This window comes from Castor canadensis, chromosome 5, assembly GCF_047511655.1.
Source record: "Castor canadensis chromosome 5, mCasCan1.hap1v2, whole genome shotgun sequence".
Classification (NCBI taxonomy): Eukaryota; Metazoa; Chordata; class Mammalia; order Rodentia; family Castoridae; genus Castor; species Castor canadensis.
In genome coordinates, this window is record NC_133390.1 from 148,702,302 (window position 1) to 148,729,793 (window position 27,492).

Genomic DNA, 27,492 nt, shown 5'->3' on the forward strand with positions numbered 1-27,492 from the left:
TTTAATATCAAAAAGTATAAATATCCCATTATAAGAGCTTCATAGTATAGACAAAATTCAATATATGTCTTATAAGACTGGGAAGAGCTAAACAATAAATAAGCAAATCATACAACTGAGCATAATTTTGTAAATAAGTTATATTAGGAGTATTGAATTTTGAATTAAAGCCAGAGTACTATCACACATTTCTAAACTGTAGTTACAATGTGTTAAAATGTTCAGTGCTATTGTATTCTCATGATGAAGTGTGGTGATGGGACACTTCATATCATATTAATGTTTTTATACCCTATTAATGATTCCAAAGAAATGCCATGATGGTATTTCATAATAGCTAGATTAATTTTAAAATACACGTCAAGCCAGGCATGGAGGCTCACGCCTATAGTCCTAACTACTTTGAATTCAGAGGAAAGAGGATCATAAATTTGAGGCCAACTATGGCAAATTTAGGAACTCACTATCCCAGAATCAAAAACAAAAACAAGCAAGTCAAAAAACAAACACAAAAGGGGAGTAGGGGAATTGATGGATTAAGTGGTAGAGTGCTTATCTTAGCAAGTATTGCAAGAATAAAAACTGCAAAAATAAATAAATAAACACATAAATAATATTTCAAGAGACTATACTTTTACTAGAAATTTTATAAAAATATCATGAATCATCACCTCCAATAGTTTGTAAAAGTTTCCATTCTACTGACATTTATTCTTATGTTGTATCTACACAGGCTAAGATTTATCATAACACTTGGCTATCCTATGTTAGCCAGAGTTTATGGAAGTAAAAGTTTGAGGGGGTGGGTCATGGCAGTGAAAGTAGTGTTGATGAAAATGGAACTTAGTTTGGAAGGTGAGTTGATAACCTGTGGTTTATTATTTAAACTATGGTCAAAACACTAAGTGTTTAATTTCTAAGGCTCTCGTCAGTATGGAGGAAAAAATGCTGCCTGATACCAATGTGGTTATAATAATGTTAAAGCAATTATCTTAGGAAAAAGACGTAGACAACAATGGTTGCATCTGATTCTTCCTGAGAATAATACTACTTTCTCCTATCAAAGTTCTTTAAATCATCTTAAAGCTTATTCCATAAGATGCTTCAAATTCCCAATAGTCTAAGAAACTTTCACCTATGATGGAGTATTTATGAGTGAATTACCCTCAGAGGAAAAGTCATTTCAGCAATAAATCTCTTCTTTTGCCTTCCATGGCTCTGCTCCCAAAACATTATGAAATACATAAGTAAACATCTTGTTTGCCCAAACAGACCTAAGCTGCAATGCTTTAGATCAAGAGACTACAACAGAGTCTAAAGGGAAAACAGGTCACTGTTGCCTTGAAGAAGAAAAGACAGGAAAAAAAATGCACACATAAATAAATGGTCACTTAGTTTTCAAAACAATACATTAGCATTCTCTGACAATGAGTTAGGGACAACTGTGTAGTCAGAAACTAATTTTTTATTATATAGCAATACTAAAAGCCACCACAAAGAACGGAGAGGCATGATGCTAGGCATTTCATTTTTCTATACTGAACCTTCATACCAACTTTGAGAAAGTAATACTTATCTCAGAGATGAGAAAGGCATGGCCCAGATTGTTGCAGAGATTCATCAGAGGTGACTCACTAAATATTCAGCAGACCTAGAACCCTAGAACCCAAACCCACATCTGCTTCAACAACTTCAAAGCTGGTCTTAGTATCCAACGTCAGGCTTACCAAATTAAGTCTGCTTTAATTAAGTCTGACTTTAAACAAAGTATTCACTTAATATGTACCAGTGGCTCTTAACTAAAGGATCCCTTTAAACACCCTTAACCAGGAGATATCTATATTCAGTTGTTAAGCATTATGCATCCACTTTAAGATGCTCCCAGACAAAGATTCAAGTAAAAGTAGCATATTTTACAGGTGATTGTAAAGCATATTAGTAATGAGGAAGTAAGACAGAAAGGAAGGAAGGAAGCCCATACAGTGTATGTTTTCAAGCCAGTTACTATTGGGGTAAATGGGTTTCATTCCATAGGTGAGCTCTGGGAAATAACACAAAGCATGCACCATTGAGTTATCCCACCCAAGAGGTGGTATAGATGTGATATGTATTCATTGGATCCCACTGGTTAGTGTGAGTGTTAATTGCCAGAAAGTTCTCACCAGCTATATACGAGGCAAAGTGAGCTCTAGTGACCAGAAAAAGTAAAAGAATTTAAGTGCCAGTTGGCTACTGGGATGGCTCTGGGGTCCCACGGCATGGTAAGAATGAGGGCAGACATGGCATTGTGTCTGTTCTAGCCATCAATATCATTGATAATGATGAAGGAAATGCAGACATGGTGAAGGGAAGACTTCATCCATAGATGCTGTTGGTTAGCCAACAACGATGGTAATCACAGCCCTTACAAAGCAATCCTCTCATGAATTTTGCTGTTTTCTAAGGTGATTTCAGTTACTGTTTCACTCTTTGGGAAAAGCTAATAAAAATGGATAGATTTCATCTCCTTAACTTATAACTACATCATTGTACTCAAGCACTCAGTTGACTATGGAGTGTCCCCTCTATTTACTACACATAAGAAATGTCAAAATTGATGTTTCTGAAATATACTAAACAAATATGTTCCAAAGAAGAACTTCCATGGTCAAACAATCATTCATGAAATGTGTGTTCACTAGTTCTCCATGGAGGCCAGACTGCTTTTAAATAGGAAATCACTAGATTTTTTTGTTGTTGTTGAGGTTTATGATTCATGATTCAAAATATTTTTGAACTGTGGACTTATGCTGAAAAATGTCACAGTGATTTATGTAAATATTTAACTTTTAAACTTTGCTTTTGAACTCAGTTGAAAAATTTAAGCCTATCCTAAGAGAAGGCTACCTATAGTTGCCATTTATAGAAACTTAATCATCCCTCTGTACAAGATTCCCAAATGGTATCTCATGTGAAATCATAAAGCAGAACAGGACAGCAGATGGAGCAGATGGTAGAGCCAATCCCTCCTGTCCTAAGTTCCTAGAAATGACTAAATATGCAGGTAGAAATTTATGCCTATAATCTAGGATCATGGGTAAACAAAAAAGGGTTGTGCTTGCTGAACCAGAAAGTAATGAAAAACAGAAGGTAAATAAGAATGAAGTAGGGAAATGACAGCCCAGAGGTTCCGGGCATTGAAATACAGAAAGGAATCTGAGCTCATTCAAGCCAGGCAGTGGAGGTATCTGCACAGTAGCGATAAGGTACCATCAACTGAAGACCACCTGCCATCACACCCCACCTCCTACTGCAGACCACACCTCCCATACCCTTCACACTCTAAACCAGAAAGAATGCCACAAGAGAAAAGTTGCTGTGGTGTGCTACCTTAGATGACCACAATTAGAAAGTGTAATAAGGAGCCACTAACCCATCGGACAGTTCATTTGAAGAAATTATATTGAGAGCTCCACTTTACACCAGTTCTCAAAACACATTATGCACAGATTAAAAACCTAGATTAACAGTAAAGATTAAAAACCTAGATTAACAGTAATTTTGTCTCAACTGAAAGCTGAGACAAAAAGAAAAAGAAAGGTTAACTGTGACTTCATCAAAGTGTAAGTCTTCAGGTCTTCTTTCTTCATGCATAAATTAGAAGTTAAGAAATTCAAGACAAGCCACAGACAGGACGAATGTGTTTGCAACATTCAAAACAGCTAAAGGATTAGCATCTAGACTACAAACAGAGATATTAACACAGGAGCAGGGAATATCTATAAGCAGTCCAGAACAGAAATGGTCAATAAATGCATGAAAATATAATGTTTACTGACAAATCAGGCTAGTACAGATTAAAACAAAGAGATACAATGGTTGTATCAGATTGGCAAAAACTAAAATGTTTCCTAACAGTGTTGACTGGGGCTTGAGAAAACAGTTCCTCCTCTCACGTTAGACTGGTTGGGTTATATAATGCCATTGCCAATCACTAAAAATTAAGGTATGTGGAGATTCAATCAGCAAGTACACTTCTAAGCATTTGCCTTAGGGGACGCCTGACTCACACACCCAGAGACTATAACGTTGTCCATTGCCCTGTAATGTGGGATTGTTTGCACTAGCCCCAAATTAGAAATAAACAAGCAAACACCATGAATCCATGAATGAGAATTTTTTTATTATTAAATAAAGTTTGGCAGGCAATCCATTCTTTGGAATACAAGAGAACAATTTAAAAGAATGAACTAGATACACACATGAAAAGCTCTCTAAAACATACTGTGAAGTAAAAATCAAGTTGTGGAATAGTAAAAATAACACGATGACAGTTCAGATAAAAGATGGATATAAACAAAACAAAATACTTGTACAAATTTGTTAAAGAGACCCAGAAAGAAACCAGGAATCTGTTACCAATAGTTGACTCTGGAAAAAAAGACTAGGTTTGGGGTCGACAGAGGGTGTAATTTAAAGTTATTTTTATTGCTTTTCCTTCTTACCAAAAGACAAACAAAAAACTGCAGATTATCCACAAATATTAAAATAAAGAAAATCTGGAACAAAAAAAAGGAAGTAGTAAGAATACTTTGAAAATGTGTGCTTTTCCCTCCCATTCCTTTTAAAATTTCTTATTTGTTCCTCTTCCTACAAGCTCCTGTCTTATGGACACAAGGAGGGTTTACTGAACTATATCAAACTTCTTGGATCTGAACTAGTAGTGACTAGATTTATTTTTATGCCAACCTTGGCACAGAAGCAGGGCATCAAGTTACAAGGCAGAGGTTTCATACTCTAGCAGAACATGAGCATTTTCACATTGACCCTTTTTCTTTTCTTCTTCAGCTTTTCCTTCAAACTTGTGGTGTAGATTCTTGCAATTCATATGGTTTCTATTATGAACACTTCCAGTTAGGGTTTTTGGTACCCACATGGCACAGATTAAAAAAAAAAAACCAAAAAAACAAAAACAAAACTTATCCTAACATACACAAGCTCTTCACAGTACTCAGGCTGAGCAGCAGCCCCTTTTCACTCATGACTTAGAAATTAACTGATCCTCGTCACATAATCAACATTTAGACTAGAAAAACTACTCTGCTTAAAATAGTCACATTCAAAAACTCATTTTTGCTAATTATATTCAATAAGATTTAAAAAGCCAACAATAAGTGGAAAGAATTATCAAAGTAAGTCCAGAGCTGGTACAAAGTATGAACATTTATCCCTAAAAATGATAATCTTATTTATCAGCTTCCAACAACCCCAAACATTGTGTCAATATTTCACTAAAGCATATTTCAATTGCCTAACAATGACTTGCTAACTCTGGTTTTTAATTGTGTGTGATCTGTCTTCTTTGTCACTTATCATTTCTATGGTGACAATTCAAAGGAAAGGTTGAGGAAGGCAGTCTGTCACTGTCTATAGAAAGAAAGTCAGTGGCTTGAAATTGGTGCTCTGGTACAAGGTATCATGGAGTCATGAAAAGAGAAAGACATAGATTAAACACTGCAAAATGTAGGAATTTTCTTCCAGTGCTATAAAAAGAAAGCTGTTGTAACAATGGTCTTCCCCAAGGGCTTCTTAAAGCCACTCAGCTCACCAACAAGCAGATAAGGCTTCACGTGACTGCTAATTAAAATGCTTTCGTTTAAGCTTCATGGACCAACGGGGGAAAAATTGCAAAGAAAGAAGAGAAGCATATTACAATAAATACCAATGCAAGCTTTCCAACTAATGGAAAAGAACTGTATAAAATAAAAGGATAAACTTCGAAGTATTACGTTTTTCTCTGAGGTAAGAGCACTATGATAGATTCTTCAGATTAACTGCCAGAAAAAAATTTTAAGAAAGCATCATGAGTAGCATCATTTGACCACATACCTTCCAGTGACATTATGCAAAAACATCAACTGAAAGCTTGATGCACGATCCTTCATTTGTGTGCACCATTTAGTCCTTGTTCTAGTTCCAAGGCTGGGCTTAATGCCAGAACGAAAATGACAAACTTTTAAAAAACATACTGAGTTTAATTTTTTTTCTTAAATCAACTCATCTTTTAGATTCTAAGATATATGATTATTGACTAAATAAAATTGATAAATGACTGGGGGATTATTTAAGGATCTAAAAAGTAAAAAGTAAAATTTATCATCTCCTGGATAGAACTGTGAGATTAATACCCATGAATATAAAATCAATAAATAAAAGGATTTATTACCCCATTATTTGTTTCAATTGGTCATAAACAGCATTGCGACCGAAAGAAAAGGATTGGTGAAAAAAACTGAATTTTCCCACATTTGAAAATAAGCATGGGTCAAAATATTGGGTTGACAGAACAATAGAGATACATCAGAGTCTTTGGTCCTAAACCCTATCTCTTTCTTAAGCAAAGGCATATTTATGATTGCTCCTTGAGGGGAGCCTAACTGAGTTGCCATGAATTATTTAAAACCCCAAAATATCTTCTGTTGCTTTTAAGGAAACTTGATTTACAAGTTGAAAACTCAAACTGACAGTTTGGTCTCTTGTACAAATAACCAACCTTTAGAAATGCTCTAGGGATTATAAATATATCTTCCATGAATATAGCTTCAGCAGTTCTAAAAATAGCCTTTAGGAGAAGGAAAACAAAACAAAACAAAAAACAAAACCTCTTTCAAGCCATTGTTCTATACAAACAGCAGGAAACTACACACAATGTCTAAGCCAAAGCGACTAACACACCCAGTAATAAACATGAACATTAAGTAGGAAATCTTACTCAAACATAATTTTGACATTAGCAGAGAGTCTATGATGTGCTCCCACATCTGTGGCCACAGATGGTTCCAGGACACATATCCAGTAGTTAGAAAGTAACTCCAGGACTACAAGGCTGAAATTTGCATTTTGGGAGATGTGAAAACAGGTCCATTCAGGCCTGGCCATGGGACCAGACATTACATTTCAGTGCACAAAGAGCTTCTGCCGTGATCCACACCACCCTTCACCATGCCAGTGCACAAGAGCAGTTCCACACTTCTGCTCACAGGTGTAACTGAGGTTGTTCTAAAGGCACAGGGCGAGACTGCTCCAGGAACTTTGATGCCAGGGATCTAATGTGGAGTTTTGGAGCTAATCTGGACTCTTTCTGCAGTAATAGGGAACTTCCAGCTATTTTAATGGGATTCAATTGCTATTTTATTGGTTTCAAAATATATTTAGCATTCTCAATAAACCCTATCCTATTTCTCCAGCTATCAGAACATAAGAGGACCAAACTATTCTATGTTCTATGTCTTTTAGGTTCCAGTGCAGAAATGTACAAATGACTCTTGAAATAATAACCTTAAACTTCCCACTAAATCTAAAGTAAATCTTATGATCTACAGACATTTTACTTTCTAATAATTCAATATGGAATCATCAATCGTTTCATAATAAATGAGATGCTAAATTCATGATATTGTGGGCAGAAAGCTAATTTGGAAAGATTTCTGAAACTGAAAGAAAAGATTAAAGGAATCTTACCCTTGATTTTCTAATATGAGCAAGTAACCAAGGCCAAATTCCTACTGACACTGGGAGAACATTTGATGACAGCACAGGGGAGAAGGGAGGGAAAGGAAAAGCCAAGGGCATAGTCTAGGGTCAAAGGAATTTCCTCATCATTTTCTTCATTCTTTATGGGGAGGACTTAAATCAGTAACATTGCCTAATAGTGTTCTACACCAAATGTAATTCACATACCATGTTCTTCTCCTCAACTGAAAATATCAGCAGCTCTAAGATTTAATGAATCCAATATTCCAAAAGAGTATCAATGAAAAGACCTAAGACATTTGGCTTTAGACATTCTTTGGAAACAGTATCTTTAAATAAGTTGCAAGCAGTCATCTGTGAAATGCATATGCTTAAGTAGTTGATGTAAATAAATACTTTGAGAATCAGGAACCAACTAGAAAATGTAAGAAATACGTATCTCACATCTTACCTTATTTTGATCTGTCCAGTAAAAGAAAAATCCCTGAGGGTCAGTCCGCAAAATAATCGGAGTAACAATAGTGGAGTCCTAAAAAATGGAAAAAATTGTATTCAATATATATCACTATGGAAAGTTCTACCCATTACTGAAGAAGTAATATTGATAAGAGATTCTCCAATGTCATTAATAATTCAGAAATTTTTCAAAAACAAATGAGGCATTATATTTTTATGTTCATAGAATTATTAACCATGTAACTGGGGTGCTTTATTAATCAGAATATTTGTAACTTACAAAGGAAAAAGTCACTGAAATATTTATTGATTAAGACAAGATTTTAAAGGCACTGACATGTTTTCTATTAAAAAGCTATATTTAGTTGGCCAAATAATTTTAACACTAACCATCATTACATATTTAATATGATTAAAGTTAATTAAAATCCATCCTTGAGAATAATATTTTAAATTACATTTGCTCCATAAAATGATTTTTAATTGTACTAAGAGAGTAAGCATAGCATTTGGGCATTGCTGTTTCCAAGGTAACAGTAAATAAGGCTATTTCCTACATATTTGGAAGGGTATACTCAAAATTGTTACAAATTTAAATTTCATATTCAAAAATAAAACACACAAATACTCTTCTGAGTTTAAAACATATATATTATAAAACAAAATTGCATGCATTGTAATTTTAATATCCAACAGTCCATAAATATGTATTCTTTTCTTTTGGCAATTTTCAGAGAAACATACCATCTGCACTGGAAAACACATGTCACCATGTCACCAGATATGGATTTCTATAATGAAATACTCCAGGTCTTTGCAGGAACTACTTTTTCTAAGAAGATTTAAATTGCCAGAATTTTTTTCAACTTTTTCATATATAACATAACTATAACATGTCATAGCCCATATGTGATCAAAAGATCTTGAATGCAAAAGTAGAACTTGCAGAAATTTTGGATTTGGGGATTTTTTTCCATGATGGGTAAATCAGTATTAATGGTTTTAATGAACTTTGGTAAGGTTTATGATAAGAACCCAGATCTGGAGGCAATCTTCTTGGTTTCAAATTCCTGCCTGTCCTCTCTCAGTACCTCATTTTACAGACCCAGGAAAAAAGAGGGGTAAAATAGTAATATCTACCTAAGAGTGCTGTGAAGATTAAATAGGATTATTGTGGTAAAGCACCTATATAAAAGCTTGCTATACAAAGGTGTTTATTATTATTATAGTTGTCTATACTTAAAAACAGATACATTACATTACTAAATGAAAGTTTATCTTGACATGCTTTTTATTTAAATGCAAGTATAATATTTATCACATAAAATTTACCATTTTAAAAGTATATTCACACTGCTGTCCTATCACACCTCTATCCATCCCCAGAACATTGCCATCTTCCCAAACTGAAACTCCATAGCCCATACGCACTACCTCCTCATTCCCTCCTCCCCACAACTCATGGAAACCACACTCTACTTTCTGTCTCTAAGAATTTGACTAATAAATGGAATGATACAAATTTATCATTTTCTGTCTGGCTAATTTCATTTAGCAAAATGTTCTCCAAGTTCATCCATGTCGTAGCATTGCCAAATATCCTTCCTTTTTAAGGCTGAATAATGTTCCATTTTTTTGTTCATGCCATGTTGTATTTATCCATTCATCTGTCAATGGACATTTGAGTTGTTTCTACCTTTTGGCAACTGTGACTAGTGCTGCTCTGAACACCGAAGTACAAATATTTTTTTTGAGATCTTGCCTTCAGCTATTTTCAGTAAAGAATCAGAAGTGGAGCTGCTGGTTTATTTGGTGTTTCTATGATTAATTTGGGGAGAGGGGTAATTATCCTCTTTTTTCTTGATATTCTTAACATACATTCTTAGCATGCACTTTGAAAAAATGTCTCACAAGAATCATGCTGTTACATAGAACTTCAGCTAGGATTTCAAATTTTCAAGATTACTTTTAAATGTCAAAAAAAGAAGACATTTGGAAACAAATGTGATATGCAAATGAAAGAATAATTCTAAAAATATTTTAGGCTTCTTCTCTGTGATTGCATGTGTAACACTTCACAGCAATATTTCCAATGAATTGCAGCAACATTTTCAGCCCTGTTTCATCACCTACTCTGCTAGAGGTGGGCAAAACAAAATCTCTGACAAGCTGCACACGGCACACATTCCCACTTCCAGATGAACTGGAATTAACCTGGAGGTGTAACTCATCATTTTCAGGTCAGCTCTCTTTCTTATATGAGCATTTGACAAGATGCTAATCAAAATCTCGGTGGCAATTCACTGTAAGGATCCCAGAAAATAAAATATTTAAGTGAGCAAAACAAAACTGCTCAAATTTAGATTTTGGTACCCTGTATTATGCTTTCTCATTTGTTTCAGACACTGCTATTTCTAGTTTATTCCTTCTCCTCCTTCAAAATTAAAATTCCTTTGTTCAATATTTTCTTGACCTCACTCTTCCAGCCACAATTCCTCTGTTAAATGATCATTTATCTCAGCTCCCTGCCTCCATAATCACCTCTCACATTCCAAGATCAGCTGGAACTTGGCATTCTTGCTATGCAAGACAGGATTTGACCCAGAAATATACCAATCTCCATTTTCAATTCCACCTGCTTTGTCCTACCTCCCATGTAGCTGCAAGACTTTAAATTCTCCCCACACCAAAGTAGCCATTCAACCCACATCTCAAGTATTCTTAATTCTAAGAACATATGCCTAGGAGAAAAGTTTGGAACATGTGGTCATCCTTTTTCCCCAAGGGAACTATAGCTGGATCATGACTCGTGGAGCAATTTTCCTCAGAATAATGGAGTCAGCCCTCAGATGGTCTATTTTTTATTCTTTTTCTCTCCATCAATATCAATAAGATATAAATTCCAGAAGGTGATGGTTTTGAATTTTTCAGGTTCATCATAGTCATGGATTTGTTAAAACATAGATTGCTGGGCCTCTTCCCCAGAGTTTCTCATTTACTTGGCCTGGAATAGAGTCTGAGAATCTGCACATTTTTGTTTGTTTTGTGGTGCCGGGGGAAAAAATTCAGGGCCTCACATGTGCTAAGCATGAGCTCTACCATGAGACGCATATCCAACCTCAAGAATCTGCCCTTCTAATAAGCTCATGATGATGTTGATGCTTCTGGTCTTGACAGCCACGGATGTAGGCCTACAGTGGGCAAGGCTTGGGGTTAGGAGCACAATGTTATAAAGGTCTTAGGAGCAACAGGGAGCTCAGAAGGAGGCAAACCTGTCTCATGGAAGGGCATTGTCTCTCACTAAAATTTTAACTTCAATTACTTATTTTATAAAGGTTTTTCCAGTAAATACCTGTCTTAATAACAGCTGTCAGTAATAAACATACCAGCCTTAAATTAGTAAGAGTGGATGATGTACAGTAAACTTCCATTTGCACCTCTTTATTTCATAGAAACCATTTTACTCTCATCTCTAGCTCATCATTATTAAGGAGTTCTTGTTTCAGTCTCCAAAAGGTCTTTAAGCCCAATAAAGAACAATCAAAGAACAACTTTATGACCCACCACAAAACCTCAATATCCCAGAAAATGAGAAACGTTTCAGCAAGAAAAAGAATCATTGGGATCAACATGAACATTACCAAGTCCAATAAGTCTTTATAATAACTTGCTTTTCAATGAACTGATATAAATCAATAATATATTCCAAAGAAACTTAGAAGAAATGACAAAGGCACTAGGAGCCCAACTTCCTTTCCAATACCAGAATACCCTTTTGCAGGAATATTTGATAAAAATAATAACACACGCATCCTCAAAATTTGATCTGAGCCAATCACTGTGCAATGAACTTCACATGGATTTTCTCCTTTAATACAGTCTGGTATTGCATCACAATGCTTTGGTCCATGACAAGTGCATAGATGATAGAGGTCTCACAAGGAGCTTTTAAAAACTCCTATTGCAAGCATTTTTACTATACCTTTTCTATGTGTAGATGTGTTTAAATACACAAATCCTTACCATTGTTTCAATGGTCTATAGTATTCAGTACAGAAACATGCTGTACAGGTTTGTAATGTAGAAGTGATAGGCTTTGCCATATAGCCGAGCTGTGTAGTAAGTTAGATCATCTAGGTTTATGTAAAAGTACTCCATCATGTTTGAACCACAGTGAAATCATCTAATAATGCATTTCTCAGAACTATCCCCATTGGTAAGCAACACATGACTGTAATTATAGTAACTTAAAAGAAGTTATTACCTCTACTTTGCAGATAAATAAATCAAGGCTTGGGTTAAATAATTTGCAAAGGAAACCCAGCTAAGCTAGTGAGGAAAGCACTGGAAATTCAACTTTTAAATACATGCTCTATACTCATTCTCCTCAATATTTTTTCATTATTGCCCCCACTAAAGGGCTTTCTTAGACATTTATTAAACTAATTGTCCCCCATGGAATTTTGACATTATAAAGATCCTTAGTCTCTGTTCATATGCTGTCTGCATACTTGTGCTTTATACTAATTTTTTTTTAAAAAAAGAAAGATTTTTTTTTGTCCCCTAAGAACCACTTTTCATTTTCTGGAAGTGAGATGTTGAGAATGCTGGTTCTGTACCTGCACTGTTCCATGTGGAACCTACTATGGCCATTTGAATTTCTTCTTTTGAGAAGGTTCTGTTTAGTTCAGTTGCTCATTTCTTAATTGGTTTATTGATTTTAGGAGATGGGTCATAACACATGTGTACACAAAGGCAATGCTAGGAATATTTCTGTAGAGCTATCCCTAACTCAACTAGCAAAAACACTTTGTCTTCCTTATTATGCTTGTGTCTTTTCTTCAACAAAATTAGAGATAAGGGCAGAACAGGTTCTTCCTGGAAGCGAGGAGGGCAGGGAGGGAGACAGGGTGGGGGAGGAGGGCAGGGGGGAGAAAATGTATGCACATGTGAATAAATGAATACTTAAAAAAAGAAAGGGAATTTAATTGACATTCTTTCAAGCATAGTGTATAAACAGATCAAAATAGTTCTATTATAAGAAATAGTATTTAACATATCTCTAAAATAAAAATACTTCAAAAATCAGCTTTGATGAGATCTTTTTTAAAGAATCTTTAGGGTGAAATATATATTTCTTTCTGCTTTTTTTGCATATTTCAGCATAACCCACATCTTCACGCCACCCAAGTGTATTATTAATAAAGTAGTGCAAAACATTGAAAAAAAAAAAAAAGAAACCTACTATGAGTCCCCTGTGGCTACTGAGCGTCTAAAATGTGGCTACTGTGATTAAGATGTACTATACATTTCCAAAGAGGAAGGATGAAAAAGGAATATAACATAACTCAATAATGTTTGATGCTGATTACAGGTTAAAATGGATATACTGGATTAAATAAAATATATTATTAAAAGTAAATTCACCCGTTTCTTTTTTAGTTATGGCTACCAGAAAATTTAAAATGTACTATGAGTCTCACATTGTGTTTTATTAGGCAGTGCAGCTCTAAACCTTGATGGGAATGCTCCTTAACGGGAAATCTTTCTAATAAAGAAAACCTGGATCTCTCATCTGACAATTCCAATTACATAGTTTTTGTGGGAGTTTGCATGTATGAAACCACAATCTAATTCCTAATGTCTAACTATTACAAAATAAATATGGCTGTTTCTCTAAGTGTCAAGCTCCAATTACCTAAATAGAGGTGCCATTTTGTCACTTTGAACTGTACCTGGTTGAGATAGCTGCAAGCTAAATTATATATATCACACCCCATATAATAATTCATATGTTGACGTGTCAGTACCCCAAAATATGATTCATATGGAGATAGGCTCTTTAAAGAAATTATTAAGTTTATAAAGAGGTCTCCAGGGTGGGCTCTAATGTAATATGAACAGACATAGAAGAAGAATTCTGGACACAGACATGTACAAAAGGAAGACAAAGGTAGGGTCAGCTGTCTACAATCCAAGAAGAGAGCCTGGAACAGAGCCTTCCTTCATGGCTCTCAGAAGAAAGAAACTTGCTGGAATTTTGGCCTTGGACTTCCAGCCTCTAGAACAGTGAGAAAATAAATTGCTCTTGTGTAAGACACCCAGTCTGTGGTACTTTGCTATAGAAATCCTAGTAAACTGATGGAAAGTATAACCATAAATCTCATGTTTAATGTCAAGAACAGTCCACAGACTCATGTAAGAAGGTCTGTTAGTCAAAACTGACATTAATTCTGACTTCACGTGATTCTCATGGTTTCATGCTGTCACAAGAGAACACGTGAATAGAGACATGCACTTCTAAACTAACCAGTATAATAGAGTCAACAAGGAAAACAAAAACAACATTCTACAGGGATTGGCCAAGATTTGTAACAGGAAGCCATAGAGGAAAATCCAGTGATAGCATCCACTGTGGGGCAATAGCTATGCAAGGAAGAAGAATTCTAAGGGTGACAGAAAATCAAGTGTGATGCTCATCAACTACAAACAATACAGCCCTGAATGTGAAATAAAAATATAATATGGACAATCTTGGATGTGGAATTAGAATGTTGAAGTAGCATCACTGAAATGGAACTTCCATGGGCATTTTTCTGTAGTGTTGTATCTGTTCTGAAATTTCCCAAAATAAAAGAAAGCAGAAAAGGTAAGAAGGTCAAGAGTAGACTATGTAAAACAGTGGAGAGAGTCCTATTAAGTTACTTACCTTCTGCTGACAAGAACAAAACTTGATTTTAACAGGGAGAAAGTTGGATGTATGTTTTTTTAAATACCATGCAAGGTACATTAGATGTCAAACTAGGGAACAAAAAGATAGCACAGATCTTTGCTCAACCAAGATACTCATTGCCTAATGGGGGCATCTGATAAGAAAATTGATCATTTCAAGATATAACTCTAGTGGGTGTGAAATGGCAACTCATTGTGCTCTTAATTTGCATTAATGTGATGACTGATGATGTTTAATATATTTTCATGTGTTTAGTGGCTGTGTGTGAGTGTGTGTGTGTGTGAGAGAGAAAGAGAGAGAGAGAAGAAAGAAGAGGAAAGAAAGAAAGAAAGAAAGAAAGAAAGAGGAAGAGAGGAAGGAAGGAAGGAAAGAAGGATGGAAGGAAAGAAGAGAGGAAGGAAGGAAGAAAGAAAGAAAGAAGAGGCCTGATACTTTTAAAATCAGGTATATCATTTTAATCAGTCATTTTCAACTGGGAGCTTTTGCCCTGCAGGGGACTTTTGACAGAATTTATAGATAATTTTGATCACCACAATTGGGGGGTTGCTACTGGCATCTAGTGGATAGAGGCCAGGAATGCTGCTAAACATCCTACAATACACAGGGCAGGAGCCCACAACAAAGAATTATCTGGGCCCCAAATGTCAGTAGTACCAGTATTGACAAACATGAGTTAAATGGCTTCCTGTTGACTTTATGATATGTCTCAAAACTTCCCCACACCAAAGCAGTAAATAGGCAGGCGCTTGCCATCTACACAGCATTACCTGAACCATACTCCCTATGTGCAGAACCTGCTTCTGTCCTTCAAAGTCCTATGATCTTTACCTGCTTGCAATGTCCAACATGCTTCTTCCTCACTGGGATACATTCTCTCTGCTCATGTTGGTCTAAGTGCTGCTTATAACTCTGGTCTTTGCATAAATGGAATTTGTCCACAGACACCTTCTCTGCTTATAATCACTTGCACTGTTTTTTTCTTCCAAAACATTTACCACAGTGAGAACAAGATAAATATACCTCTATTTGTCTAGCATCTATCTCCCCTAGTAGAATACAAACTCCATGAGGACAGAAACCAAAGCATTTATAATCATAAATTCACAGCACTAGCACAATGTCTTATAAGAGGTATCAAAATATTTTTAACATATGAACACTGGATAGAAAAATGGATAGTGGAAGGATATTATAGAAAAAGAAGCTAGGTATATTCTGAAATTTATCACTTGGGGTTGGCAACTGGGCAAGTTGCCACAGAGCATGGCAAGAGAAACTTCAAACAGTGGAGAGAAATTTCAAGCCGGTAATGAGGGTAAATTGAAGAAGGATGGTGTGGATACAAACACACCAACTTTGTTATAGAAAAGGGAAGCATAAGCTAAGAAAAGAGTGGCCTCTGTTACTTTTGCCTCTTGGAAGCGTTAGAGAGCTATCACAAAGATGCCACTTCTTCAGCATCTCACAGAGCTATAGAAATAACCCAAAACATGTAGGAAGGTGGCCTCTTTCACATCTCTATCCTCCAAATTTCATTCCCATGAATCTGGTGGAACTTAATTTGCAACCAGAATATCAAATTCAAATGAAGCTGGCAGATGCAGGTTTAAATGTCCAGGTTTTGGTTACAGAAAGTCCTACTAAGATGATGTAGGAATGGATGCTGAGACTCAACCATATTCAGCAAAGCACAATTGAGTAAGATCGTGGTTAGCTTCCTTAATTTTTTTCAATCTACTAGACCAAATATTTGCTAAGTTTCTCTATGAACTTTCAGGTCCTTTTTGAATTCATATGGCCTTTTCTATTAAATGAATCAAAATTAACTTTCCAATACCCGTGCCATAGACAAGTTCCAAAGAAAACTTGATTTGTAGATAGCAAAAGAATCTCTTAAAATCTTTGTATGTATGAATGCTGTGCATTGACATACACCATGGCTAGTTCCGGTAAAAATGTTTCCTTTGCTAACTAATCCCCTTTTCCCTGAACTTGCTCATAAAACTTCAATACAATAAAAAGAAACAAAACACTATGAACTAAAAATGCCCTCAAAATGCAAAACAGATGTAGGATGTTTTTAATACCAAATACCTTTTTTCCCTCATTTTATAACAAGGAAAATCAAAACTGTAATTTAGTTTCTTGATAGATGTATAGATATAGTCAACAGAAATTATTACATATACCTGAATATTTTTTCTTTTTTTTTTTTACAAGTGTACACATTTTATTGCACCATATTCACCCTCCAACCCCCTTTCCCCAACACCTCCTCCCACTGGGCCAGCCCTCCCTCCTGGGTAGGACTTATTCCACCCTCTTGTTCTCCAATTTTGTAGAAGAAAAAAGAGAAAAGATAAAATGAAAAGCATGACATTTTAGCTTGAGATAAAAGTAGCTACACAGGGAGTTTTCTTGTGATATTTCCATGTATGTATACATGTCTTACAACCCCAATTGGTTTATCTCCTCTGATTTTCTTCATTCTACCTTAGTCCCTTTTTTATGGTAGTTTCCGTCAGTTTAAGACTGGTATATTCATTCATGTATAGTAACTATATCAACCCTATCCAAGTTCTAAGTTTCCCTACCCTTCTCATGTGTAACCTCCCCTTGGTGTGACCAGTGTTTTTCATAATATTGCTACATTGGTATTAGGTCTATAGTCCACAAATGAGAAAGAACAATGTGGCTTTTGACCTTCTGTGCCTGGCTAATTTTACTTAAGATGATGTTCTCCAGTTCCATCCATTTACCTGCATATGACAAAATTTCTTCTTTTTTGTAGCTAAATAAAATTCCATTATATATAAACACCACATTCTCTTAATCCTTTTGTCAGTAGTGGGGCATCTTGGCTGTTTCCATAGTGTAGCTATCGTGAATAGTGCTGCAATAAACATGGGTGTACCAGTACTTACGTTGTAAGCTCACTCACAATCCTTTGGGTATATCCCTAGGAATGGCATTTCTAGATCATATGGCTTTTTCAAGAGTACAAATTAAACTAAATTTTCCAAAATTGATATTAACACATGGTCAGAAGAAAATGAAATATTAGACCTTAAAAGAGATCAGAGGAGAATACAAAAGACTTTTAAAGAGTCTAACAATCCAGTATATCCTATTTCAGTTAGTTTTTGTTTTTTAAGAATTGATTTTTTTTAGGATTTTATGAGTAAATGATCTCAGAAATACATTCTAGTACCTTTACTATTGAGACACAGGGACACATGGTTCTGATTATGGGATCAGACATGGAATAGATGAGGGAAGAATTAGAAGGAATAGATTGTGAAATTTGTGGGAGCATATGGAATTTATGATAGGATCTAAAAGGCTGCAGGAACTTAATGTTAGCTCAGGTAAAAGGAAAACTAATGTTTTCAATTACCAAAGAGTTGTTATTTAAGTGGAGACCCACAGCGTTAGTCAACAATTCACAATCAATCCCATTCCATTTCTGCTGGTACTTGTTGCTCGTGATAACATGAAACAATTCTGATAAGGAAACATTTAACTATGGGTTACCAAGTTCACCATAAAAAAAAGCAAAACGTTCCTGTTCCATTTAAATATCACTGCAGGTAAATATAATTTGAAGCAATTTATTGATAGGCTAAACTTTTAAGGGAAGTATTCAAGATATACTAATAGCTAGAGCAAATTACTCTAATGTGCCATAGGTAGGAAATGCTGGTATCAGGTGTTTTGAAGCTGGGTGGCGATGTAGTTAATACAATGTTGTAAGTGCACCTGCTGCCATTGAGTCGCTTACTTTAAAATGGTTAATTTGGTGTTATATGAAGTTCCCCTCAATTGTTTACATGTAAAAATAAAGGAATAAAATGTTTTAAGTCACTAAAAAGATAGACACAACAACAGGGCTAGGGATATAGCTCAGTAGTATAGTGCCTGCTTAGCATGTACAGTGTGGGTTCAATCCCCAGCACCAAAAACCAACCAAACGAAAAACATCAGCGAGAAAAACATATGTATGAGTCTGCTCTGCTATGCCAATCGTACCCTGTACGTACGTAATTCTCTACTAAATTACTAGAACTTTTTTTAACTGTTTCTGCTTTGGGGGGCATTCACCACACCAGCCGCACTTCCCAGACTTCACCTTAGGATAGATAAGAACTAAGTCAAGGGTCACCTAAACAGAGGATCAGTCATTTTTGTTATGTGTCAGTTCAGCAATTTTTAAAATTTTTATTTTATTCATATATGCATACAATGTTTGGGTCATTTCTCCCCTCTTCCCCCACCCTCTCTGTTACTCCCCGCCCCCTCCCTCTCCCCCTCTACCCCCTCGCAACACAGCAGAAACTATTTTGCCCTTATCTCTAATTTTGTTGAAGAGAGAGTATAAGCAATAATAGGAAGGACCAAGGGTTTTTGCTGGTTGAGATAAGGATAGCTATACAGGGAGTTGACTCGCATTGATTTCCTGTGCATGTGTGTTACCTTCTAAGCTAATTCTTCTTGAACTAACTTTTTCTCTAGTTCAGCAATTTTAAATATGTTTTAGGATAGAGGTTTGATTTAGATCTCAATCAAAGTAAAAGTAGGTAAAACCAACATATGTAATTAGAAGTCAGGATAAGGTTACCCTTGGTAGGGAGGGTAAGGACTGGAAAGGACAGCTCCAGGATTCTGGGATGGTGATGCTGTTTCTTGATCTTATGTTGGTGTCAAAAGTTCTCTCTTTGTGAAAATATTGAACAAAACACACGATAGATACAGTTTGAGGTATGTATGTTATACTCTGAGAAAAGACTTGATATACCTTTATTGCCTCATTTAGAAAAAGTTATATTCTTACATCTACATCATAGCAATTAATGGCCATCAATGATAAATACACAAAGTTCTTTGGACATGAAAAATTGTTTGTGGATATATTTAAGTGGCTCTTTAGAAGGCAGTTGTCAGTCTTCTAGTCAAAAATCTACTCTGGATCCACCTGTTAGCAACTGTTTCTTTCCCATTTCTCAGATGCTGCTGAATTCCAACCTCATAAACCTCTATTGTCAGTATCGTCTTGTCATCATTTTGGAAAGTGCAACTGCAGATTCTGCATAATACAAAACTTCTAACTAAGTTTTGTGCAGGATGCTACATTAGCAATGGGGCTTTTTTTGGGAGAGGGGTTAGAAGGTAAAAGATGGAATGTCTTGTTTCAATACAACAGGCCATTAATGCAAATCTAAACCATTAAGTTCCCTCAGACTTCTTAAACAACTTAGTCTAGCAGTTATGACTTTTGAATGGTAGATTATGCTGGCAAAACAGGATGTACAATGTGAGATTATATATACATACATGTATACACATATATATATACAACTTCTGGATGATTTATAAACTGAGTTGTTTTATAGAGTGGACCGTGCTTTGAATTATGTAGATTCATTTTCCCTGAAACAGCTGAAATTTTTTAAAGGTGCAAAAATTAAATTTTTCTCTCTAAATTATAAAATATAAATCAAAAAACACATTAAAAGGAATTAAAGAAAGGTCTAGGTTTCCTCACTTTCAGAATAAGAGTCATCTAACTCATACTTGATAAAATTCAAGTCCCCTTAGTTTAGGGGACATTAAATTTGAAAATCCATTTTACTGAGGTTTCCCCATGTGTCGGGCACAATACAAAACAATGCATATGCACTTGCTCATTGAAGTGCTACAATCTGCACATTACAGTTAAGGAGACTGAGTTTGCCAATTAAGCAATTTGCTCACAATAAGATCTGAATTTGGAAAGTACAGGGAAGAAAAGAAGGAATGACAACTGAAAACCTTCCCATTTCCAATTGTTGTGGAACACAGAGTCAGGGTTCTGGGCATGGAAAACAGGCATATCAAGAATTGGCAGGCCTATTATAGTTTTTGATACTTTCTCCTTTCCTCAATGTAATGTCCAATTAAAGCAAAGCTAATGTCCAAAAGACAGGAGGCCAATCTCACAATGTCCCCTACTCCCAAGCTGAGACCGAGAAAGTAAGCCTCTTCTTACTGTCTGTCTCACTATAATTCTCCCATATGATCTTAATACCACCTCCCATCACCAAGAGCCTGATCATACTTGAATCCAAAGTAAAAGCAAGAATACAAAGTTGCTTCCTTTAATGTGATTAGTGAAACAGGTAGTTATGAAAGACTAGTAGTTTATCTGTTTACCAAGTTCAGAATGGATTTAAACTTGACATGGACACACCATTACTGATGCTAAAATATTAAAACATTTCAAATCTATTCTCATCTTCCCCCATACCCTGGGGACCCTCAGGCCTCCCCATGATCAAGCAGTGAAAGAAAGAGCTAATGTCTGGCCCGGTGCAACCTGGTTTCTCCAGGCTGTTGCTTCTGATCTTAGTTACATGCTATCTACGGAGCTTGGCCTATTTCAGAGCTTTGACTACTGTCCTTAGAACATCCATAGCCTCACCAGGACTTTGGTAAGGAGCCAACAAATTATGCATGGCACAGCACCCTCTGGGTGACATCTCCCATTCCATATGGTGACCAGAGATTATGGTGCTTTGATCACAAAAGAAACAAGAAATAATCTCTTTATAATCCTAAATAGCCTAAAACTCATCATTTTTTTATGTCTTGTTATGTATTACACTTTCTAATGGGATACGGAGAATCTGTTTTATGAGTATGCCTGCCCTTCCTCTTTGTAGACAAGAAAGAAAGATTTTTAAATTTTCAAGTGCGATCAGATATATGAAAAATTTTTCCTTCCACCAGTCTCTTTTCCTTTAGGTAAAGCCATGGGGATATACCCCGAGGAGAGGAAGCAGCAGGTATTTTCCCAAGCCAGTCCCTAAAGGAAAGACAGCACAGATTTCCCTGGCCAGTGACACAAAATCAAACCAGGCAGCCTCTCAAAAATTGTCTCTTTCCTCTTCCCAACAACCCTACTAAAATTAAAAAAAAAATTTTCCATTGTATATCAATGATTCAAAAGGAATGTATGACTATGAGTTAAGACAGCCCAAGCATCAGGGACATATCAGGGAATATTCCAGAAGATTTGAAAGACTATTCATGATTATGTCATTGAGACCTTTCCACCTCTTACATGGAAATATAACAATTGGATGAATTTTACAAAATTTGAACATAGAAATAAAATTAAAGTCACGAATCAGTGAAAATTTACACGCAAATCAAAGAGTTGTGTTTTATGTCATACTTTCCGAGTTCATTCACAAACCTTATCCCAGTGGTTTTCACAATGTGGTTTCCAGACTAGCAGTACCAGCATCACCCAAGACTCTGTGAGAAATGTAGATTCTCAAGCTCCATCCCAGGCCTGAATCAGAAAAGGAGGTTGAGACCCAGCAACAGGAGTGCAACTAAGCTTTCCAGATGGTTCTGATGAATGCTCAAGTGTGAGAAGTACTACTTTATTCAATTGGTTTCTCCCCTGACATGAAATAGGTAGGGAATGTTGTATTACCACAGTTTTGGACAAGAAGCAACAAAGTTTCAAAGAGGACAGGTGACTTACCTAATGTCACACAGCTGACTGGCCAGAGAACCAGCAGGTAAAACAGGCTTTTGACTCAAGATCCAGATCTCTTTTTATACACAGTCTCACAAATATACAATAAAAATAGCTAGATAGAGGAAACTGGCTTGATTCTAGAAGGGCTAAAATGAACTGGGAAGAGAAGAAAGGATGTGCCTCAGGAGCATAGTGGTAACACTAAGAAAGTCAGCTGGTCTTAGTCCACAGAGCACAGGAAAAGAGCCAAAGCACCTGCAGAGTAGTTCATCATGGTCCAGATAACTTGTCTCCAGAGTACAGTCTGGGTTTTCCTTTTTAAAAGACCTGAAATCCTACTGGCTCTCTCTTGTATCTGAATCCTTCCCTTGGAACCTCCCCTGAATTTCCCTGCTGCAATGCTCAGAGGAAGTTTTTTTCACCTTCTCCTTTTTGCAATAGTATTTGACTATTTTTGTTATTCTTATACTCAGCACATCACTCATAATCTCTCTCATTGGGTTTTTTGACCATTTTTGTCCCTTCTACCTAGCCCATCAGGTTCATAATAGAAGGAATATTATGTACTTTTTTCTTTCCCCAGCACTTAGTTCGGGGCTGGCACTAATAAGTGAGCAAGGAATATTTGTTATATAAATGTACATAACACAAATCACCTGCTTTACTATCCCAAAATATATTATCACAGAAGACCCTCATTCTCAAAGTGGCATTGTCTAATTTCTCCCAAATAAGAAATTATGGATAATTATTTAAAATATAGTTTAAAATCATCACTGTAAAGAAATTCAGACCTTGTGCTATAACACCTCCCTTTTTTATGAGAAGTTGCTTTCTCTCTTCCCTTTGCCCTTCCTTCTCTTTCTCAGTAAATCCATCATCACATTCCCTATGTAAGGATCTCAAGAGAGGCAAAATTGTTTTATTTGTTGAGCTGCACTTACTTCTCCTTCCTTGGCACAAACAAAACATCTAATTGTGTCTGAATTTATTGTTTAGACTCTATTCCATTTATAAAAACTTCTGGTCCTTCAGACGGAGGCAGAAAGGAAAAAAGTGCAAAGTCCATGGTAAAAAGATGCATGTTTACATCCCTGCCTACAGCATTTGATATGTGGCTTAGACTGCAAGTTCTGTTTGCACTTCCAACTGGACAAAATATAGACACAGACGCACTCAGCTAAGTAATTGGATTTGCTACCTGGAATATTTAAATTGTTTTCAGACACTGGAAATTGGCTTAAGAAGATTAAAGAAAAATACCCTGGAGGATAACAGGCTATAATTTACTAGGTGGAAAATCTTTTCACCAAGAGGAACGCCTCATTCTCCTATAATTCCTCCTGATTAAGAGATGTATTAGTTATTTGTAGCTGAATTTCCGTAGATCCTGACTTTCAAGTTTATTCTTACCAATTCCTTTGAATAGCACCGAGGATATAAATTCATTCCATAAGGTACTCGTTTCCAGCGGGATTTATTAATGAAAGTAATTTGAAGGTTAATTGAGGGTGGAGGAAAGGAAGAGGTCAGTTGAAGTACCGGGGTCTGGACTGCATTATAAATCTCTGGAGACGCCAGAGCTGGGCTGTGCTCTACCCTAACTGGCACACACACAGGTACATCGTGGATGAGCATCTTGTCTGGTTTATTTCAAAGCGAAGACTCCAGTCAGCTCATCTCTCCAAAACTGGCCTTCTCCACTTGCTTACAAGCCCACTAAACCCTCCTTGACCTTTCGGTGGCCCCCGTCGGCTCACTAGCTCCACCCAGGTGTGTCCTCCCCACCCCTTCTCAGGGCCCCTCGCTCCAGAGCCAGCCGCTAAAGTTTGGCATCAAGGACCACCTGTAGGCTGGACCTTTGTGTCCTCTGCCGCACGACTCATATAAAAGCACTAAGAGGGTTAGCAATCACTAAACAGTTTCGGACTTGGGGGCCATTCCTTATTGAAAGGGGACAAAAAAGGTAATGGGATGGGCTAGCGGGCAGAGAGGGGCGCGCCTGGTTCATAGCCGGAGCTTTCCATATGTTCCCAACTTCGTACTCCTCACTTTCCAAACTCTCAGGTCCTGTCACCAAGCAAAGCCCGCCCCTCCAGCTTCATTGGCCCCGAAGACTTAAGACCCTCAAGGGGCGCCTGCCAGACCCAGCAAGGACGTCAACTCTAAATCCAGAGGACATAGGAGCGCGCGCCGAAGCTCCTGCCCTTCGCCATCCACCTTTGCAAATGACAACCTGTGAGACCTGAAGCTGCCCCTGCCCGCTCCCAGTGTACCCATTGCGTAACGCGCCCCTCGCCCCACCCCCACGCAGCCCGCCCTGCTGGGTGCCCGGACCAGCCGGGAGCCACCCCAATACTTACATCATCCCACTTGACGAATTTGGTGCCTTTCTTGAGGCTGTCGGACACGCACACGGGCTTGAGTTGCAAGGCGTGCACTCCGGGTTGAGCCCCAGCCATCTGGGCTCATCGGGGCTCCGGGTGGCCCGGGCAAGCGTGGCAAGGACCGGGCGCGGGGCGCCGGGCACGGGTTCCTTTCTCTGCTCGGGAGGCGCTCGACTCCGCTCTCCAGCTGGCCTCCCCCCGGCCTCCTGGCCTCCGCACCTCTCTCCCGCGCCGCTCAGTAGGCGGGGCGCGCGGGGGCGCAGTGCCCGGCCATGTCCCGGGCGGGACGTGGGGTCGGGAGCCCGCGGTGGATGCCGAGCCTCGGAAGACGAAGCGAAGGCTGGCCGGGTAGCCCGAGCTGCCAGCCGCCGCAGGATCCTGCTCCTCCTCCGCCGCCGCCTCAAAGCGCACCATTCAGCACATCCTCTATACACAGAGGGAGAGAGCGAGTGACACACGCTCCGCGCCCCCCTCCCGCCCTGCTCCTTCCCCTCCTCCCTCTTCTCCTCCCCCCCCCCCCCTTCTCCGCCACCCTCGCTCGCTCTGTCCGTCCTTCCCCCAGCGCTCCCTGCCCAACTTTGCGCGCTGGGTCAGGCGCCAGGAAGCGGGAACGCAGCGGCACCTCCCGGCTCCCGGGCCCTACTGCAGCCAACGCCTGTGCCTCCCGCACGCCCTCTAGCACGCCGGTGCCCTGGTGCTGGACTGCAAGGGGACATCTGGGAGCTTGGGGTGCCTGTGGGGTTTTTGGGGAATTTGAGAGCATCGCTGGACCTTGTCCGAGTAGGAAAAGGGGGAGTTGGAAAGAAGCAAAGAGGCAACCCACAGCTTTCCGTTCTCGCTGAAGTTGTCCAGCCTTTTTCAAAAGAGAATTGTTATTAGCAGAGAAGAGAGCAGTTGAGAGGCTTGGAGTGAGAGCTCTTTGGAGAAACCTCAGGGTATAGGAGAGTTGGCAGCGCGCTGGGCAAATAGTTAAGTCGTGCTTTTGAGATAAAAAGGTCCATCCTGAAGGAAACAAAGGTTTTATTTAGGAGGAAGATAATAGGTGTCTTTCTCTCCCCCCCTCTCTCTCTCACGCACACACACACACACACACACACACACACACACACACACACACAGAGAGAGTCTCACACACACACACACAGAGAGAGAGAGAGAGAGAGAGAGAGAGAGAGACTTTTATTTGATATAAACTTGCTCATTTTGGAACATAGGTCCAGGAGGGTCTTCATTCAGTCAACAAACCTTTCTCGTTTGAGAAAAGGCTGAGAAGACAGGAGAGAATGGACCCAATTTCAAAGATTGATTATATCAAGTGATTGAGAACATGTGGAGCAACTGGAACACTCATCCATTGCTGGAGGGTATAAAAAATGGTATAGCCACTTTGAGGACAGTCTCTTAGAAAGTTGATCATTTACTTCTCATACAATCCAGAAAGTCTACTTCCAGGGTTTTTTCCCAAAGAAATGAAAACATATACACATACTTGTACAGTAATGTTAATATAGTTATTTTCGAAATAGTACCAAACAGAAAAACCAAAAATGTCGATCAGTAGGTGAATGGATAAGTACTTGGTGGTATGCCAAATACTGTCACACTATTCCACCAATGAACATGTAAAGGCATGGATGAATTGTTCAGACTTTAAGCTTAGTGAAGGAATCTAGACACAGTAGACTCCATGCTACATGATTCCATTTGGGGAAATTCTAAAATAGGCAAGTTATTCTGTGGACAGAAAAAAGATGAGTGATTACCTGTGGCAAGGAGTGGACAAAGATGGACAGGGAAGGGACACCAGGAAACTTTGGAGAATGATGGAAATATTTTATATCGTTTACATTTGTTAAAAGTCATGAAACAACACATAAATGAGTACATGCTATTCTAATTAAATCGTATCTCCAAAAGGTTGATTTTAGAAAAAAAGAAACTGTCCTTGTCTTCTGTCCCCAGGGTCTCTATGAGCCAAAATGTATAAACTTGATCAAAATGATTACCAAAATCTGATGGGGGAACTTTACTATTAAATAGTCTAAAACATTGAAAAATTATTTATTGAGCCAGGCAGAAAGGCATATTACCTGTAATCCCAGCTACTGGGGAAGTAGAGGAGGATTGCAAATTTAAGGCCTGTCTGGGAAAATTAGAGAGACCTTGTGTTAAAATAAAAATAACATAAGGACCCCGGGATGTAACTCAGTGTTAAAGGACTTGCCTATCATGCGTGATGCCCTGGGTTCAATTCCCAGTTCCTGGGAGGAAGAAGGTATCATTCATCAGCTCTATGCTTGGCACAATTATAATCACATGTACAACCTGGTGAACAAGGTCCCTGACTCTTGTCTCTTGGGGGCCTTGCCTTGTCCCTAGAAGCCACTTGACATGAAGAATTTCATTAAAGACTGACTTGTTTCATTCTGTTCACGGGTCCCTAAACCAAAACCCGAATCCAGCATCCAGTCATTTAAACTAGTGGTCTCGGCTGGCTAGTTACCTCAGGGAAGGCATTGGTTCCATTCTCACATTGATCTTTATTTGAGAGGACTACAAACAAACTCTGCTTCCAGGGCTCCAGGCCTTCTCAGGTGTCATTGCAACTGATCCTTCCAGACTGTTCTGTTCTTTCCTTTCCCCCCTTTCATTTTGCCCTCAATTACTTTACTATCCATTGGAAAGATTACTGAACAAATAAGTTTTACCTCTCAGAGTAACTTAGGAATGTAAGGCAGAAAATGGCTATGTCCACTAAAAATGGGAATTTCAGGGTTAGAAATGGGCTCTAAACAAAATGAGAAGGCCCACTGTGTCCTTGTTCTCTGATCCTTGCCTCTCCCTGTACCCGCATATTTTATATTTGGTAGTTTATA

The 27,492-nt window shown here is 37.9% G+C and overlaps 1 protein-coding gene across 3 annotated transcripts in view; it reads right to left on the bottom strand.

The window, feature by feature from the left end:
- The window catches only part of Plcb1 (phospholipase C beta 1), a 725,927-nt gene extending 700,895 nt beyond the window's left edge, over positions 1-25,032 (bottom strand). For 2 of the 3 annotated variants that reach the window (XM_074074371.1, XM_020160494.2), the window contains exons 1-2: positions 24,593-25,032; positions 7,964-8,041 (exon numbers count right to left, since the gene is read on the bottom strand). In XM_074074371.1, the coding sequence (XP_073930472.1) occupies positions 7,964-8,041; positions 24,593-24,691 (177 nt within the window). In that variant the 5' untranslated portion in view covers positions 24,692-25,032. The remainder of the gene's footprint in view (positions 1-7,963; positions 8,042-24,592) is intronic. The other variant, XM_074074370.1, reaches the window with a different exon arrangement.
- Positions 25,033-27,492: the final 2,460 nt, after the last annotated feature.